Source organism: Schistocerca serialis, chromosome 5, assembly GCF_023864345.2.
Source record: "Schistocerca serialis cubense isolate TAMUIC-IGC-003099 chromosome 5, iqSchSeri2.2, whole genome shotgun sequence".
Lineage (NCBI taxonomy): Eukaryota > Metazoa > Arthropoda > Insecta > Orthoptera > Acrididae > Schistocerca > Schistocerca serialis.
Genome location: NC_064642.1, coordinates 455,035,651 through 455,052,744, shown reverse-complemented (window position 1 = coordinate 455,052,744; position 17,094 = coordinate 455,035,651). Strand labels below are relative to the sequence as shown.

General features: G+C 37.9%; 1 protein-coding gene across 5 annotated transcripts in view; it reads left to right on the top strand.

The window, feature by feature from the left end:
• The window catches only part of LOC126480828 (enolase-phosphatase E1), a 42,785-nt gene that overhangs the window by 2,197 nt on the left and 23,494 nt on the right, over positions 1-17,094 (top strand). For all 5 annotated transcript variants that reach the window (XM_050104170.1, XM_050104173.1, XM_050104171.1 and 2 more), the window contains exon 4: positions 6,932-7,064. In XM_050104170.1, the coding sequence (XP_049960127.1) occupies positions 6,932-7,064 (133 nt within the window). The remainder of the gene's footprint in view (positions 1-6,931; positions 7,065-17,094) is intronic.

The following is a 17,094-nucleotide window of genomic DNA, read 5'->3' as shown; positions in this document are numbered from 1 at the left end:
AATCAAAAGTTCTGGTCAAATAAGTTGTGTAAAGGTAATAACTCACCAGATAAGATGTGTTGTTACGGACAGGATTATAAACAAGACTGAAAACTTTACTGGCCTTCAGAGTAATCATTTGAGGTAGTGCATGGTTTGTACATATCCTCCATCCATCTGTCTGACCATAAGCCTTGTTTATTGTTAATAACACCAGAATTGGAAACTGAAGTTACAGAAAGTGAATGGCTACAGTGCTTTGGATTTTGTTGTATGGGGTATGAAAGAGAACCTCTCCAGCTACTGAATCTATGAGGATGATGGATTCTACATCTATACTCAGAAAACCAGTGAGGTGCATGGCTGATAGTCAGTTCTTATAGCTTTAATAGACTTTCTCGGGATAATTTGTCTATTGTCAAGGGTCTTCAAATTCAGTATCTGATGCTCTCCCACAGATTAAACAACCTCTCACCATTCATGCTGCCCTAATCTGTATATGTTAAATATCCCTGTTTGTCCTATCTGGTATGAGTCCCATGCACTTCAGCAGTATTCTAGAATGGGTTGCATGAGTGATTTGTAAGCAGTCTCCTTTGTAAATTGCATTTCTCCAGTATTCTATCAATAAACTTAAGCCTACTGGCTGCTTCAATGACAGTATTTTGCATTGTATTCATCTGTAAACAGATTGGTTTACAAAGTTAACTGTAAACACAACTTTGTTTCCTGTTACAACTGACATAGAGGTAGAAGACAAAGCAGGGTATTGTATACAGTCCTTGTGTACAATTATGGACAAAGAATAAATAGGAGAGGAGTTGCCTGATGCTTTAAATGTCCTGTTGTACTCGAAACTGTCTGTGACAAACAAAACAAAATTGCACATTAGTGCAGTGCATCACAGCATAGTATTTCCTTTCTTCCAGTTCTGTTTTGATACAGAACCTATACATTGTAATTTTAAAAAAATTTAGCTTACGTCTGTCTGGATGTTAGAGTACGATGTGAAAATTATGTATAACAACTGTATAGTCTACATCTGTCAGGTTATTTGAGAATTGTATAAAAAATTTGAAGCTGATCACTAACTTGTGATTTTTGATAAGAATGTGAAGTAACTTACCTTACTATACTAGTACTGACAAGATCCCAAGAGTACAACATGCTGCTGATTGTCTTTGACAATATCTTATTGTGTTCATTCTGTGTCAGGTGACACAGTGTAACACTTATAAACTTCTTGTTTACTCTTAAGTTGAAATGTGCTGTTAGGTTGCACTGAGTTCAGAATGAATGGTGCTTTGTGGGTCATTCTGTGCAATCTCACAGGGGGTGCTAAGGTGACCATTTCAAAATTGTCATATTTGGTACATGGATACCTACATATCTTAATAGGAAGACTGCAAAATAGCTCTGTCCTTACTCAAAAGCATTTGATAAATTCAGGTGGAAGACCTGAGGGTGTGTACGTTGTCATTAGTCATGCATCAGTTTCCCTGTTTTCAGAGATCTGCTACAAAGTTGAGTTGACTAGTAGATCTCGGTTTTTATGTATCTAGTATGTTGGCCACTGAGTTGATATAAGGTATAAAAGTAAATACATAATTCAGATTTTTAGTGAAAAATGTTGACACCTTTTCTGTTCTGTGCTTTGAGTTGATCAACAACTTCGTACACAGGAAAACAGAACAGACCTTAGCTTGTGTGCTGTTCCTCTTAAGTCCTAGTATGACAAACATTTGGTATTGCAGTTAACAGTTGTTGCCTCCACTTACAGATAACTGCATTTCAGGAAGTCAAATTTGACTATCTTCAGAGCCCAGAGGAGGGGGCCCAGTTACATACAGTTGTACCTGAACTGGGGGGGGGGGGGGGGGTTTACATAGGCAATTGAATCTGAACTTTTTTGCTGAAATGTTTTTGTATTTGGTAGCACTCTTACGTGCAAAGAATATTGTAATCCACTTTACTAAATGGCAAAGGTTAAAGTGAATATGCCAGTTACATTGACCACACTCAACACTACAGGGAATTGGTAAATAAAAACATTGTGTGCTACTTGAAAATTTGCTCCAAATATATTTTTGGTTGACTTGTAGGTTGGAACTGTATCAGACGAGAGCTGTAAAGTTGTCATTTTTATTAATGTATATGTTGATTTCACTATTAAACATCTTCACTCTTAAGAATTGACAGCTTGGGTACACAGATGTGACCATCCCTATTCTGTTACTGTAAAATAAAGACAGCTTCAGTGCAATAAACGAAAAGAGCAAGCAATGATACATTCATAATTGTTCTGCATATTTGTGTAGGTGTCTCTATAAATATTGTGAAAAACAGTTTAATAAACATTCATATATAAAAAACAAAAAGATCTTCTACCTTGCTTATAAGATTGTTTTCCTTGACATCCTGATCCAAAAATGGAATAAGTTCTCTTGAAGGTGAAAGATACAATCTTTTTGACATTGATTTTAAAGTTCATACAACCATGCACTGTGACTCTCTAATAATGGGTCATACAATGTACATACAACACTGAAAAGGGGATCCAAATAGCATCTTTCCTGATTGGCAATGGGAGGAGTTGATTCAGCAGGAGACATACAGTTAATCTCAATGTCTTTAAATTAAGGTGATGACTGGGAAAGTTTGTCAGACTTGAAAGCCACACACTGCCCAACTTGCAGCTGTTCCAACAAAGCATTTTCACAAGCTGCCATTGAGTGGTCCCATTTGCATCGAAGTCTCATAATTAAAAAGGCAAATTTTGGTCTGTATACTGGTATATATGTAAAAAATTCTCATTGCTCGCATCTTTGCATTTCACTGAAACAGCCTTTCTAATTTACAGTAACAGAATATAACCACATTAGTGCACTGTCTCTCTCCTAATTTTCAATGCAGAGACATTTATAGTAAAATACAACATATAAATCAAGAAAAATAATTTGACTGTTTGAGCTCTCATTTTAGTTTTGACCCACAGGTCAACAACAAATATATTTGGCACAAGTTTTCAAGAAAACATGGGTTTTTATTTACATTTACCTGTTGTGTTGAATGTGGTCAGTAAAAGTGGCATACTTATTTTAATCTTCACCAGTTAATAAAGGGAGTTAAGACATTTGTCTTAGCATGTGAAATTGCTACCAGATTTGTATAAAAAACAAGTTGAGATTGTCTTTGTAATTCCCCCCACCCACACCCCCAAGGCTTTGAAGGTAGTCAAATTTGATGTTTCCAATGGCCTGTCCAATCATGATGCACAGCTAGTTACAGTATTTGACATAGCTCCATATAGTAATGCAAAACAGCCCTTCAAAATAGTCCATTCAATTAACAATTCAACAAACTGCTTCACTGTATTAAGAAAAGTAAAGTCCAGAAGTATGTGCATTATGTCAGATTAGCAACTCTGATGATAATAAAACTAAAATGTTGGTGTTAGGACAGCAACCAGCCACAAGTTTGCTTTGTTCCTTTATTCAAAGGGCACTGTTACCGTTTTCGAATCGTGATTCATCCACAGATGGTTCGAAACCGGTAATGGTGCCCTTTGAATAAAGGAACAGAAAGTAAACTTGTGGCTGGTTGCTGTCCTAACACCATCAACATTTGTCTTCAAACAGTCACGGTCTCAATCATGCCATTATATTACAAAATTGTATTAAAATTAAAACAATTTGGAACATTGTTAAATGGGAAACAGGCAATTGAGAGCACAGGAAGACTGTATTTCTATCAGGCTCAATGAAAAGTTTAACAAAAATTCAGGAGTAGTTAATACTTCAATAATTGTTTTTAACTGTTTTAGAGGAAATAGAATCCAGCTGTTCTTTAGGAAATGCGAGGCTGTATATGGAAGAGGTAAGACGTGTGCAGTTTGATAAAACTGAAATTCTACCCACCTCTCCTACTGAAATTAGGAAAATAATATATTCAGTCAAAATTACAAGCTTGAATGGAATCCATGGTATTTCCAACAGAGTACTAAAAGCTTGTTACCAACAGATAAGTAGGATTCTCACCCACATATGTAATAGCTCAGTGAAACAGGGCATCTTTCCAGATAGACTTCACTGTGCTAGTGTTAAATCATTGTGTAAGAGGATAGGTCTGAGGCTAACTTATTATCAATCTCACTTCTGACAGCCTCATCCAAAATTCTTGAAAAAGTAATGTATACAAGAGTAGCTTCACATCTGATAAAAATGTACTAACAAAATGTCAGGTTTTTAGCAAGGCTTTTCAACAGTAAATGCTATATAAGCTTTCACTGTTGAAATATTATGCTTTGAATAACCAAACACCACCCATTGGGATATTTTATCACCAATGGCTTTTGACCATGTGAATCATGAAATACTTCTAGACAAGCTTAAGTATTGTGGTATGAGTGGGACAGTCCACAAATGGTTTAATTCATATTTATCTGGAAGAACACAATTAACAGTACAGATAGTTGGCAAGTATCAGCAGTCCTCTAAGTGGGAAGGTATCAAGCATGGTGTCCCATAGGGTTGAGTCTTGGGCCCCCTTATTGTTCTTAAGAGAATATATTAATGGCTTGCCACTCTATATTCAAGAAAATGTAAAACTAGTTCTTTTTGTTGCTGAACGAGCATAGTAACCACTCCCAACAACCAAGAATAAGCTGAGGAGATTGTAAATGTCTTCCAGAAAATTATGTGGTTCTTTACAAATGAACTCTCAGTAAATTTTGAGAGAACACAGTATATACAATTCTGTGCAGTAAATTGCATAACACCATTGATAAATATAGACTTTGACCACATCTCTTCCTAAGGAAGAATATGCAAAATTTCTGGTGTACAAAAATCTTTGGTCATTTACCAAATAGTATAAAGTGTCTGACAGATAGCTAACATTTAGAAAACAAATTAAAAGAATTTCTGGATGGCAACTACTCCTACTCAATAGATGAATTTTTTGATATGAAATAGTAGCTGGAAAAAAATTGGGTAATGAAAACTTGTGTAAACAGGTGCACTCCATATCGTAATAAAATGTATTCATGATCTATGGAACAAGTATTAATGTAATGTAAATGTTTTTGTTATTATACTTACAGAGCTAAAGAGGTACAGTGCACAAGCTGAGGTCTTTACTGTTTCCCGTACAAATTTTTTTTTTAATTGCAAATTTAAAGCACAGAATGAAAACTGTTGATATTTTTTGAGTTGTGTTCTACTTTTTATTATTTATATCAACTTGGTGGCCTACATACTAGATGCATAAAAAATTGTGATCTGTAATTCAGTTCTTTACTAAGTAGATCTCTAAGAATAGGGAAATTGGTGCTGAAATGGTCACTTTAGGATCCACCAAAATATGTGTTAACAAATATCAGTATGCGTACTTTGCCTCTCTTTGATACCAGGTGTAGTGATTTTTTTTTTTAGTAGCTATGATTTTTGACATGCAGGTCTCATTCAATATGGAATCCAGTTTTGTTGTCTATCTAATGTGCTTTGAATTAGTCCCACATCAGCGCTACAATCACTATAGCATTGGTGTGTAAGCTATGAACAAAATTGATACTGAAATTGTATAATAATTCTGAAAATTTGACTTGGTGTAGTCAAATGAAGAAATCATTTTGAAATATCAAATTGAGAGATTAAATATTGATTATACATATGTGCTAACTGCATTGTGATGGAATGGTCTGAAGTGAATGAGTGCTAATTGCATTGTGATGGAATGGTCTGAAGTGAGTGTAATGTTGCTGATACAAAAATATAGGTATTATGCTCCTGGGACCAAAGAGGTCCACAGCACAAATGCCAAAGTAAAAGAAATAAGATGAGTAGAAAATTGTTTAAGCATGTATGTCCAGTTGGGAGTGAGAAAGGCAAGGAATTCAGTTGGTGCTTCTATGAAGTGGGAGCAGTGAATTAGCACAAGCTTGTGTATTTTCTATTAAAATGGAAATGTATTTGCTTAAAGATAAATGTGCAATTTTGTATATATTAAGCCATTTAAAATTAAAAATATGTGGGATACCTGAACATCCTCATTGTGTAGGTTCATGGTAGATGTAATTACATGGTTAATGTCACTCTTGTAGATTTTTCTTGATAAATGAAATGGCTTCCCTGGGTATGCGCTATCTGCTCTATAACAAATTATGTACCACATTTTATGAAGTAATTAGTGGCAGGTCATGCATATATTTAAATATCATAAATCATATTTTATTGGCATATCTTCATTCTGCATACTTCAGTAAAATCCTTGAAGTACTTTATGTACTTTACTGCATACATCAGAAACTATCTGGGTCATAGTGCCTGTTGAAACAGCTAACAATTGCTGGTGTAATTGGCTCCACTTTCTAACTGTGTATGAATGCTACAGTTTCTTCAGGTTATGTTGATCATCAGTAATTAGTGTTCTGTTTTCAAATTTGCAAAATGCATGAACGGATATATGAGTGCAAAGTTTTGGAATTGTGTGTCGGAAAACAGGAACTATAATTCAGTAGGTGCACGACCTCCATGCATTTCACAGATAACTACAAATTGACATTTTCTTTGCTCGTGTCACTTTAACGCAATGAAAAACAACGCAATCGTTTTTATCATATACTATGAACTGTACTCCAATTGGTGCATAATGTATCTAGATGAAAGAATAGGAGATTATAAAGGCACCAGAATAATGCAACAGTTCACACATTGCGAACGTCACACCTAAAAATGTCATGGGCAGAAACACATGATATCAGGAATTTTCCTGAATCGCATAATGTTGAAAATATAGGGAAACGTGACTAGCAGCAGCAAATGTTGTTATAGCTAAACCATTCTAATAATATTCTTGCCAGTCTACATCAAGACATCCAAAAGAACTCCATTAATTTTTGTTTGTTAAAAATGAATAATTAGTAAATGACCAAAGGAAATTGTATTTCCAACAGTGTGTATCCAGATGTTGCCCCAGCACTGAAGTCTTGGAAGCAGAGTGGGAAAGATATTTATGTATATTCATCTGGAAGTGTTGAAGCACAGAAGTTACTGTTTGGTCACACACAGGATGGTGATTTACTTGAGGTATGTGGATTCCATGGGCAAATTTGTCAGATAACCAGTTCTCATTACTTAAGCTGTGTGTGTGTGTGTTTTGCTTCTAGCTGAAAATTTATAATTGTGTTCGTTGCAAGGTTTGTTATACTTAGACATTTCCAGAAAAGTTTTTTTCCATAAATATTGCCATGTTCCTATGGTTAATTGACTACTAAATATGTAATGCTTTCTTTTATGCTTTGGTGTTATTAGCTTTGTGTTGGTACATATATACCTTGACATAGAAGTTTCGCAAGCTTCCCAGTATATAAGATATAAAAAGAATTGAAAGGCAGCTAAGTGAAGTGTTCTGTGCATGGAGGAACCCTCAGATACTCGTACTTAAGTGGATATTACACGACGATCCACTGCAAACAACACTGGTCTAGCGTGACAGCCATTTAGTGCTAGAACAGGTGAAACTACGAAAATTAGCAGACACATTATCTGTGTGCCAGAATAGAGCAGTTCTAAACTGCTGCCAATCCACACATGCTCTGAAGGGTGTACTACTGTTGGTTATTACTAGGCGGCTAGTGGCTAGTTTCAGATTTTCATGTTAGGGATTTTTCGTGTAGGGTCTCTTCAGCGTTTTTTTTTTTTTTTTTTTTTTTTTTTTTTTTTTTTTTTTTTTTTTTGCCCCCCTCAGTAAGCAGGTTTCATAAATGCAGTAAAGTAAGTTTTTTCATTACACTCTCTTATACCGACTGACTGTAAAAGGATTGCGGTAGAACAACTTTACAAGAGATCCGACAGTTCTGTTTGCGTCCGCAGCTCGTGGTCGTGCGGTAGCGTTCTCGCTTCCCGTTCCCGGGTTCAATTCCCGGCGGGGTCAGGGATTTTCTCTGCCTCGTGATGACTGGGTGTTGTGTGATGTCCTTAGGTTAGTTCGGTTTAAGTAGTTCTAAGTTCTAGGGGACTGACGGCCATAGATGTTGAGTCCCATAGTGCTCAGAGCCATTTTTGAACCAGTTCTGTTTGCGTTTTGCGCGTTATCACTGTCTACCGTGTGTGCATGCCAGATTCATCCCATGTGGATGGTGTAATAGGTCTACGTGAACCAGTCTGTAGTTACAGATACGTACACATGGGGTGCTAGTGCATAGGTCTACAGTTTAGGTGTATGGGCTTTGGTGTGGGATAAGCTTGCTGATGTGTCTTAGTGTATTGGTTATGGGTGTATATTTTGAATAGGTTATTAGCAGTCGCTCACTATTAATTCCACTCACTTCGTATTGTAGACTTTAATGGACTAATGTGTTTTTACTGTGTGACTGAAAGAGTGTAAATATAACATACATTACTGTTTGCCTTGTGCATATGTTGACTCCTGTGTGAATTGTCTTGCATGTAACTCTCCTTGATAAAATGTTAACCATCAGTTGTACTGACAGGAATTAATCTTAGCACTGTATTAGGCAGTAGAGATGGCTGTTATCATTAACTTATTTTTGGTTGTATCAGTTTTTTCTACAAGAGTTTAACTGGACTACTAGAACCACTTAAAATAACTGTTTTATGAAATAACTGATTTGTTTATTCCTATTTCCAGTAATAAACATAGAAATTGAACCGACATTGGAAAATTTGGACTTCCTCAGTTTCAAGATACATAATCAAAAAATTAAATACGCAAATAAAAGAAAACTTACTTGATCCACTGCTTGCTGCTTTTCTGTCAGAAGTGGTTGACTTCTACAAAAATCCAGAATATTCTCCTATTGATTCTGATTTTTTCGAACTCTGCTAAAAAAAATCATTTTAGAGTTCATATCACTATTTAATAGATCATTGCCAAAGGATAATAACTGAGGTTGAGGAACTCTGGTTTCCGTGTTTGTTTCCAAATGCTACATGCAGATAAAGGCTTGTTAGGTAGACACAGACAGATCAGCCCTTTGTTTCTGTTGTAAACTTCTGAGTTACGGAGGAGGCACATTACCTTATAACCCAAATTGAAGACTACAGTGCAAGAGACACAGAACAATACATATGTGCAAACATCACACAATGTACTTATGTAAATACTTGTGCTCCAAAATGAGAATAAAATATCAAAACACATTCTGCAAAGCACGAAAAATTAACTGTTGCAATGTTACGTTACTTAAGTAATGAATGACATGGATGCAGACTTTTTGAAAACATTGGTGAATGAAATGGATTCAAATGTTTCTACATCCCAGACAGTTAAGTTTGTCAGCAGCTAATTGTAGTAAAAAAAAGTGTTAGACATGTCACCGATTAGTATTTTGGTGCCTGGTAAACAATACATAAACTACAGAAATGCAAGGGGGTTTCTGTATAAAACATTTTACCACTTAAAATGTTGTTTCCTGCATTCTACATGATTTTTTAAAAGTCCCTACAAAGTGTAAAAAGCATTGTTTCACTGTATATTGCTGTGAAGTAGGACCAACTTTGACAGGTGAAAATTTGCATGTTGAAATCCAGTTAAGATATAATTGTCAGTTTACAATGTAGTGACATTACAAAAGAATGCTGGTTTTGTACAAAAGTTCTAAGGAAGTTGTTGTTGTTTTTAACATCTAAATATGACTATGCCTCTTCTACACTGCTGGAGTTCAAAATATTTTTTATCTGTAATGGTAAGTTAAGGAAGTTATCAGCTATGTTTGTAATGAATGCAAATAATAGTTGATCTCATACCAATTCTTGGAGATGTCTTGTAGTTTGTGATGTTTAAAAGTTTATGGGCACTTACAGGCAGAGTAAGAAAGGAAAATTCAAAATATTTGCTGTGGACAGTTCAGCATGTTGAATATCTCTTCTAAATGCACACCCTTGACTAACTGTAGATTATTGAACAGAGATGACTTTAGCATGACTGATGGTGCTCAAAACACCACATTTTTGTGCCTGATGGTGAGTGTGTGTGTGTGTGCAGATACTGATCTGTGTGTAGGTTTCCTGTATACAGTGTGGCTCAGGCGTCCATTGGTTTTTCAGTGAACAAGGATATCAGGGAAGAGCAAAGCACCCTCTCTCTGTGCTTACATTGTAAGTGTAATGTGGTCATGAATGTCATTCTGGTGTTCAAAGTATTCTCGCAGTTTTTTCACAGGCCAGATAAATGTCATAGACGTAATGATCAGACGAACTTGGTGTATCTGGAACCGTGTCCAAAGTGATGCCTTCAGATTTCTCTATAAAGTTTTACAAGGGATGGAGCTAGCAGACTTTCTGTTGGCACACAGTCCAACTGGGCAAAGTACTGGCCGCCATTTAGTAAATACACCCTCAACATGTGCTTGTGCTATTAAATAAATGGGAGAGGAGATCGATACAGTCTTCTATAGGAATTCGCATAAGTAGGGAGACCACACCAAAACTGACAAATCACCTTGGCCAAAAGACAGATGTTTGAATCGGTTGATAAAATCATTGTCCTTTAAGTGATGCACTCAGTGATCCACATTTGTTCTAAGGAGGCTGGCCAGATATTTTGCCAGTGTCTAAGGTGGTGACCCAATAGTGTTCACAATGGGGTGAAGAGAACACATTTTTGTGGATCTTCAGTTGCTCACAATTGGTAGGTGGCCTTGGTGCATGAGGGAGGAGATTATTAATAATAGCCTCTTCCAATTATTACTGTTACAGGGGCTGTGGTGTCTTCATTATTCTTGGCATCTGGTCATGTGGCCCTTTCCAGTAGGGATTCTCCTAGAGACTCAGCTGGATTTTACTGTCATAAAGTTTATTCAGAATTTGGATGCATAGCCCTTGTCAACTGACAATACCACAATGAGGTGGTTGTGGAGTGCGTAATTTTGATTGAATTGAAGAACACCAGTTTTATGGAACAAATTAAACATCTGCATTTTGGGCAAGGTGATTATAATGCTCTGTTTAGATGTGGTCTCCATATTTACATGTGTCCCTGTCAAAGATTGCATAGATCTCCCCTCCCAATTGATAGTACACTTGTGGGATTGTTAAGCACATGTTGACATCACCGTCTTTCTTATGGCAGCCAGTATCTTGACCAGTTTGACAGCATGGCGATGGGAATTCAGTTATCTCCATCCATAGCCAACCTTTCTGAGAAGAAATTTGTAGACATTGCTTTGGACATGGCACCAAATAAGGCTAGTTGCATTTATCATTGCGTTTATCATCTGGTCTAACGGATCTGAAAAACTGGGAGAATTCTTAGGACACTTGAATGGCATTCAATAATGTAAAGTTCTGATGTGCTGTGCAAGAGTAGTTGAATGTGGTGGTGTGAATTTAACTGCTGTTCTGTGTACCATACACATTAGAAAGCTGGTGACAGTGCCATTAACATTTTAAGTCTAAACTTCATGTACCAGCCATGGTAATGGATCACAAAAGCACCAAATATGTAAATGTAGAAAGCCTGAGCTATAGAGTGCAAAGATGCTGATGTGTGGAGTCATGTGGTTTTTTATATTACTTGCACTTTATGTATGTTGGTTGCAACTTTCATGCCTTTCTGAGATTTTAGACCCTTTTCTGCAATTGTATTTTGTGGACATTATTATCTATATTCTCAGTATCATTTTTAGATTCCATTGTTATTTAACACATTTGTCAATTTTCTTCATGCATTTCACAAACCTCTTGATATCTGCTCTGTATCTTAGCATCTTTGCTTTCCATAGCTCATAATCGTTGTATATTTACATCTTTGCCACTTGTGATCCATTTCACACATGCCACATAATATTTATCATTATTCCACTAGCTTAATAATGTATATTGCATATGGAACAACAGATAAAATCGTACCACCACATGCAGCTTAACTCTCACAGCATGTCACAGCTTTATATTATTGAATGGGTTACATAATCCCCATGTAAGTAGCTTCAAAATTTTCATCTTCAACATTTGATGTCTGAAAGCTTTCAGAATGCTTGAAAATGTCAAAATCACGATCACAGTAAATAACATTTTAACAGATTAAAGTGGAATGTTTAATTTAAAAATTATATCATTATCATTGGATAACACAGAAGATCCTGAATTCAATTTATGAAAGGAGGAAATATAAAATGAAGTAGGTGAAAGGGGATACAAGCATCTAAAAAATAAGATTGATAGGAAGTGCAAAATGGCTAAGCAGGAATGGTTAGAAGACAAATCTGAAGAATTTTGAATCCTATTTCACTAGATGAAAGATACTGCCTACAAGAAAATTAGATGCCTTTGCAGAAAAAGCTGTTTGAATATGATTAGCCCAGGTGGAAAAATTCCTAAGCAAAGAAGGAAAGGTGAAAAGTGGGTGTATGTAGTGTCTAGACAAGGAAGATAAACCTCAAGGGAATATTATATAGAAGGAAGATGATGATGAGATATGATACAGTGAGAAAAATTTCGGACAACTGAAAGACCTAATGGTGACATAGTAATTACAGATAGCCTTGGGAGAGCCAGACAGAACAAAACTCTTTGATCTGGTGTGTAAGATGTATGAGACAGGTGAAATAACCCTCAGGCCTAAAGAAACTTGTAATAATTCCAATTCCAAATAAAATAGGAGCTGATAGGTGTGAATCCCCACTTCTACACTTTTCAAGGGACATGTTATGAAATGGTGTAAGATGTGGGAAATAATGTTTTAGTGGTAAATTACATATGACTCCCATTGCATTTTCACACTTCATAGTAAGATGACACACACACACACACACACACACACACACACAGTTTGTGAAACATCGCAAAAAAATTCTTATGTAAACATTGCATTGTGTTCGACAAAGAATAAATTCTTGAAACACGTCTTGCTAAGCATGAGAAAATATGTAACTGGTGCTCTGTTTGAACCAAAAATATTTGAGCAGTGTGTCAACAAGTGCTAGAAGTGGCCAAACAACAAAACTGCCAAATATAGTTCAACAAAGGTGTCAAGATCACAAACTTCACAACAATCACGAAGCTGTGCAAGCACAATACAGTGTGGAAATGGTTGTGATTGATCATGAAAGCTGTATTTGATTGAGCCTATTTACTCCCATCTGCCACCATTCTGAGTACAAGTGTCAGGAGATAAAAGTACAAACTGTTCAGACTTTGACCTGTTTGCCAGTTCAGATTTGCTGAGTAGATTGCCTTGCTGTCGAGAAACTTAACCATGGAAAAATGTTTGTGAACACTACTTGACAGCCAATGTCACACCATCATCATTTTGCATCAATGTCAGTTTTTTCTCCACTAATAATTTTTTTTACAAAGTGTGAATCTTACTAAGATTGTAAGTATGTTAATGCAAAATAGTGTGTGAATTAACATTGTGAACATAGGAAATTTGATGGGCGTGATTAATATGGTACACACTGGGAAGAATGTTAATTTCAGGAATGTAATAGCAGGTTGCAAAATATGAACACAAATTATTTATAGAAGAATAAAATGAGAGTAATGTCAGTGGGAAAGAAATATAAACGGATTGACTGCCAAATAGGAGGAATAAACTTAGAACAGGTGGATGGTTTCAAGTACTTAAGATGCATATTCTCACAGGATGGCAACATAGTGAAAGAACTGGAAGCGAGGTGTTGCAAAGCTAATGCAGTGAGCGCTCAGCTACGATCTACTCTCTTCTGCAAGAAGGAAGTCAGTACCAAGACTAAGTTATCTGTGCACCGTTCAATCTTTCGACCAACTTCGTTGTATGGGAGTGAAAGCTGGGTGGATTCAGGTTACCTTATCAACAAGGTTGAGGTTACGGATATGAAAGTAGCAAGGATGATTGCTGATACTAGTAGATGGGAACAATGGCAGGAGGCTGTCCACAATGAGGAAATCAAAGAAAAACTGGGAATGAACTCTAGATGTAGCAGTCAGGGTGAACAGGCTTAGATGGTGGGGTCATGTTACACGCATGGGAGAAGCAAGGTTACCCAAGAGACTCATGGGTTCGGCAGTAGAGGGGTAGGAGGAGTCGGGGCAGACCAAGGAGAAGGTACCTGGATTCGGTTAAGAATGATTTTGAAGTAATAGGTTTAACATCAGAAGAGGCACCAATGTTAGCACTGAATAGGGGGTCATGGAGGAATTTTATAAGGGGGCTATGCTCCAGACTGAGCACTGAAAGACATAATCAGTCTTAGGTGGTGGTGGTGGTGGTGGTGGTGGTGGTGGTGGTGGTGGTGGTACTGAGTAGAATTAGAGGGAAAAGGAATTTGTGGCCCAACTTGATTTTGAGAAGGGATCGGTTGATAAGACACTGAGAGGTCAAAGGATCACCAATTTAGTATTGGAGGGAAGTGTAAGGGGGGGGGGGGGGTGAAAATTGCAGAGGGCCCAAGAGATGAATACGGTAAGAATGTAAGTTGCAATAGGTATTAAGAGATGAAGACTTGGGCAGGATAGAGTAGCATCAAACCAGTCCTCAGAGCTAAAGACCACAATATAATACCATCATGTTGGTCAATAAGGACTGTGGCTTTGCCACACAGCAACATGGGGTTCATTGATTTAATAGCTTTGCTAGTGTCTCATTATTATAACTCACTATTGATTCTTGGTCTGCTTTTTGTATGTTTCTCTCTCTCTCTCTCTCTCTCTCTCTCTCTCTCTCTCTCTCTCTGGATTATTCATAGGACTATTTGTGAAGCTGTCTTCACGTGTCCATTTTTGCTTTTCTTTTCCCACTTGGTAATTTACTGTTTGTTGATGGATGAGTTGGTCCACATCAGGTTTCCCTTGCTATTGTTCTTTGAGATTTGGTTGAATCTGCCAGAATACACACAATAGCCTTGCCTTAGGCATAAATCCACCTGATGCAGGGATAGCCATCTGAAATGGGTGGTTGAAAGAAATAATCATTGAGGAGCATTTTCTCAGAACTTGATAAACATAAAGTAAATTCTTGAGAAAAAGCATGCTGAAATACTAATTACAACAGAAGCAATTTTTGACAATATAATGTAATTGGGCAAAATAAAAATCTCACAAAGTGGTGGCAGGGGGAAAACACACGACTGCAGTCTCAGGCATCTGAAACCACACTGCAAGCAGCAGCACCTGTGCATGATGGGAGTGCCAACTGGGTGGGGGAAAGGAGGCTGGGGCGGAAAGGGTGAGGAATAGTATGGTGGGGATGGTGGACAGTGAAGTGCTGCCAGGTGGGTGGTGGGCAGAGGGGGGGGGGGTGGAACTGGGTGTGGTGGGGGAATGATAGCTGTGTAGTGCTGGAATAGGAGCAGGGAAAGATGTGTATGGATGAGGACAGTGACTAACAAAGGTTGAGGCCAGGAGGGTTATGGAAACATATATTGCAGGAAAAGTTCCCACCTCTGCAATTCAGAAAAGCTGATGTTGGTGGGAGGGATCCATATGGCACAGGCTGTGAAGGAGTCATTGAAATGAAGGGTATCGTGTTTGGCAGCGTGTTCAGCAACAGAATTGTCCACTTGTTTATTGGCCACAATTTGTCGGTGGCCATTCATGTGGACAGACAGCTTGTTGGTTGCAACTTCCTGGCAGATTAAAACTTGTCAGATGGAGACTCGAACACAGGACCTTTGCCTTTCACAGGCAAGTGCTCTACCACTCCGCTGCGGAGTGCAAATCTCATTCTGGAAACATCCCGCAGGCTGTGGCTAAGCCATGTCTGTGCAATATCCTTTCTTTCAGGAGTGCTAGTTCCGCAAGGTCTGCAGGAGAGCTTCTGTAAAGTTTGGAAAGTAGGAGATGAGGTACTGGCAGAAGTAAAGCTGTGAGGATGGGGTGTGAGTCGTGCTTGGGTAGCGCAGTTGGTAGAGCATTTGCCTGTGAGAGGCAAAGGTCCCGAGTTTGAGTCTTGGTCTGGCACACAGTTTTAATATGTCGGGAAGTTTCATATTAGTGCACACTCTGCTGCAGAGTGAAAATCTCATTCTGGAAGCTTGTTGGATGTCATGCCTACATATAATGCAGCGCAGTGGTTGCAGCTTAGTTTGGTAGACCACATGACTGGTTTCACAGGTGCCCTGCCTTTGACAGGATAGGTGGTGATAGTGACTGGACTGGAGTAGGTGGTGGTGGGAGGATGTATGGGTCAGGTCTTGCATCTAGGTCTATTACAGCGGTATGAGCCATGAGGTAAGGGATTGGGAGCAGGGGTTGTGTAAGGGTGGATGAGTATATTGTGTAGGTTCGGTGGACAGCAGAATACCACTGTAGGAGGGTTGGGAAGGATAGTGGCAGGACAAGGCTGAAGTGAGAATGATTGTGTACTGCTGTAAAGTTTGCATCCAGACAAATAAGTCTGCCTCAAATGCCAAGGCTATATGGGAGGTAATGTTTGATACGGAAATAATGGCAACTGTTAAAATGTAAGTACGCTTTAATAGGTTTAATGTGGACAAAAGTGTGTAGTTGGCCCTTCAGTGAGGATGAGATCAGCAAGGAAAGTGGCATGGGATTCAGAATAGGAACCTGTTAAAATTAGTTAGGAGGTATTAAGAGATACCAGGTTGCTTCACAATGAGTCCATATGGCAAAGATGTCATCAATGTATCCAAACAAAATCATGGGCTGAAGTGGTGACAAGGAAGGTGTGTGGTGGGAGTGGCACAGATTTCAATTAAGGAAATGGTTGGTGTCTTTAATGGGTGAGTGCTAGACTCACCACCTTCCTTTTTTGTACCTTTGCTAAGGGAGGAGTTTTGGTGCCAGTATTTATCTTTGTGCCTGCAAAATGTGCCCATATAGTGCTGCTCACATTTGACGGCAAAGGTTACTTGCAGTAGCTTGTAGTGCTATTTTTCAGAACTTCAGTTTGCTCAGTGTTCGTTTCTAAACTTCAAGCAGTTTTTTGGATCCTGAAAATAAAAAATTGGAGCTTGGTTTCAAGTATATGGTGTCAGATACTGACAAGATCACCTTCCTGGGCTTCCTACAAGCCATCAATTGCTGAGCTGTTATTTTGACAGGCATCTTGGATTGTAGGGCTTCCAGTGCATGGGATTTCCGATCCTTTGTTTGCCAGTCTTCATTTAGTATCAAGACATTGCCATGTTGTTCGAGCACTGTATATTATTGT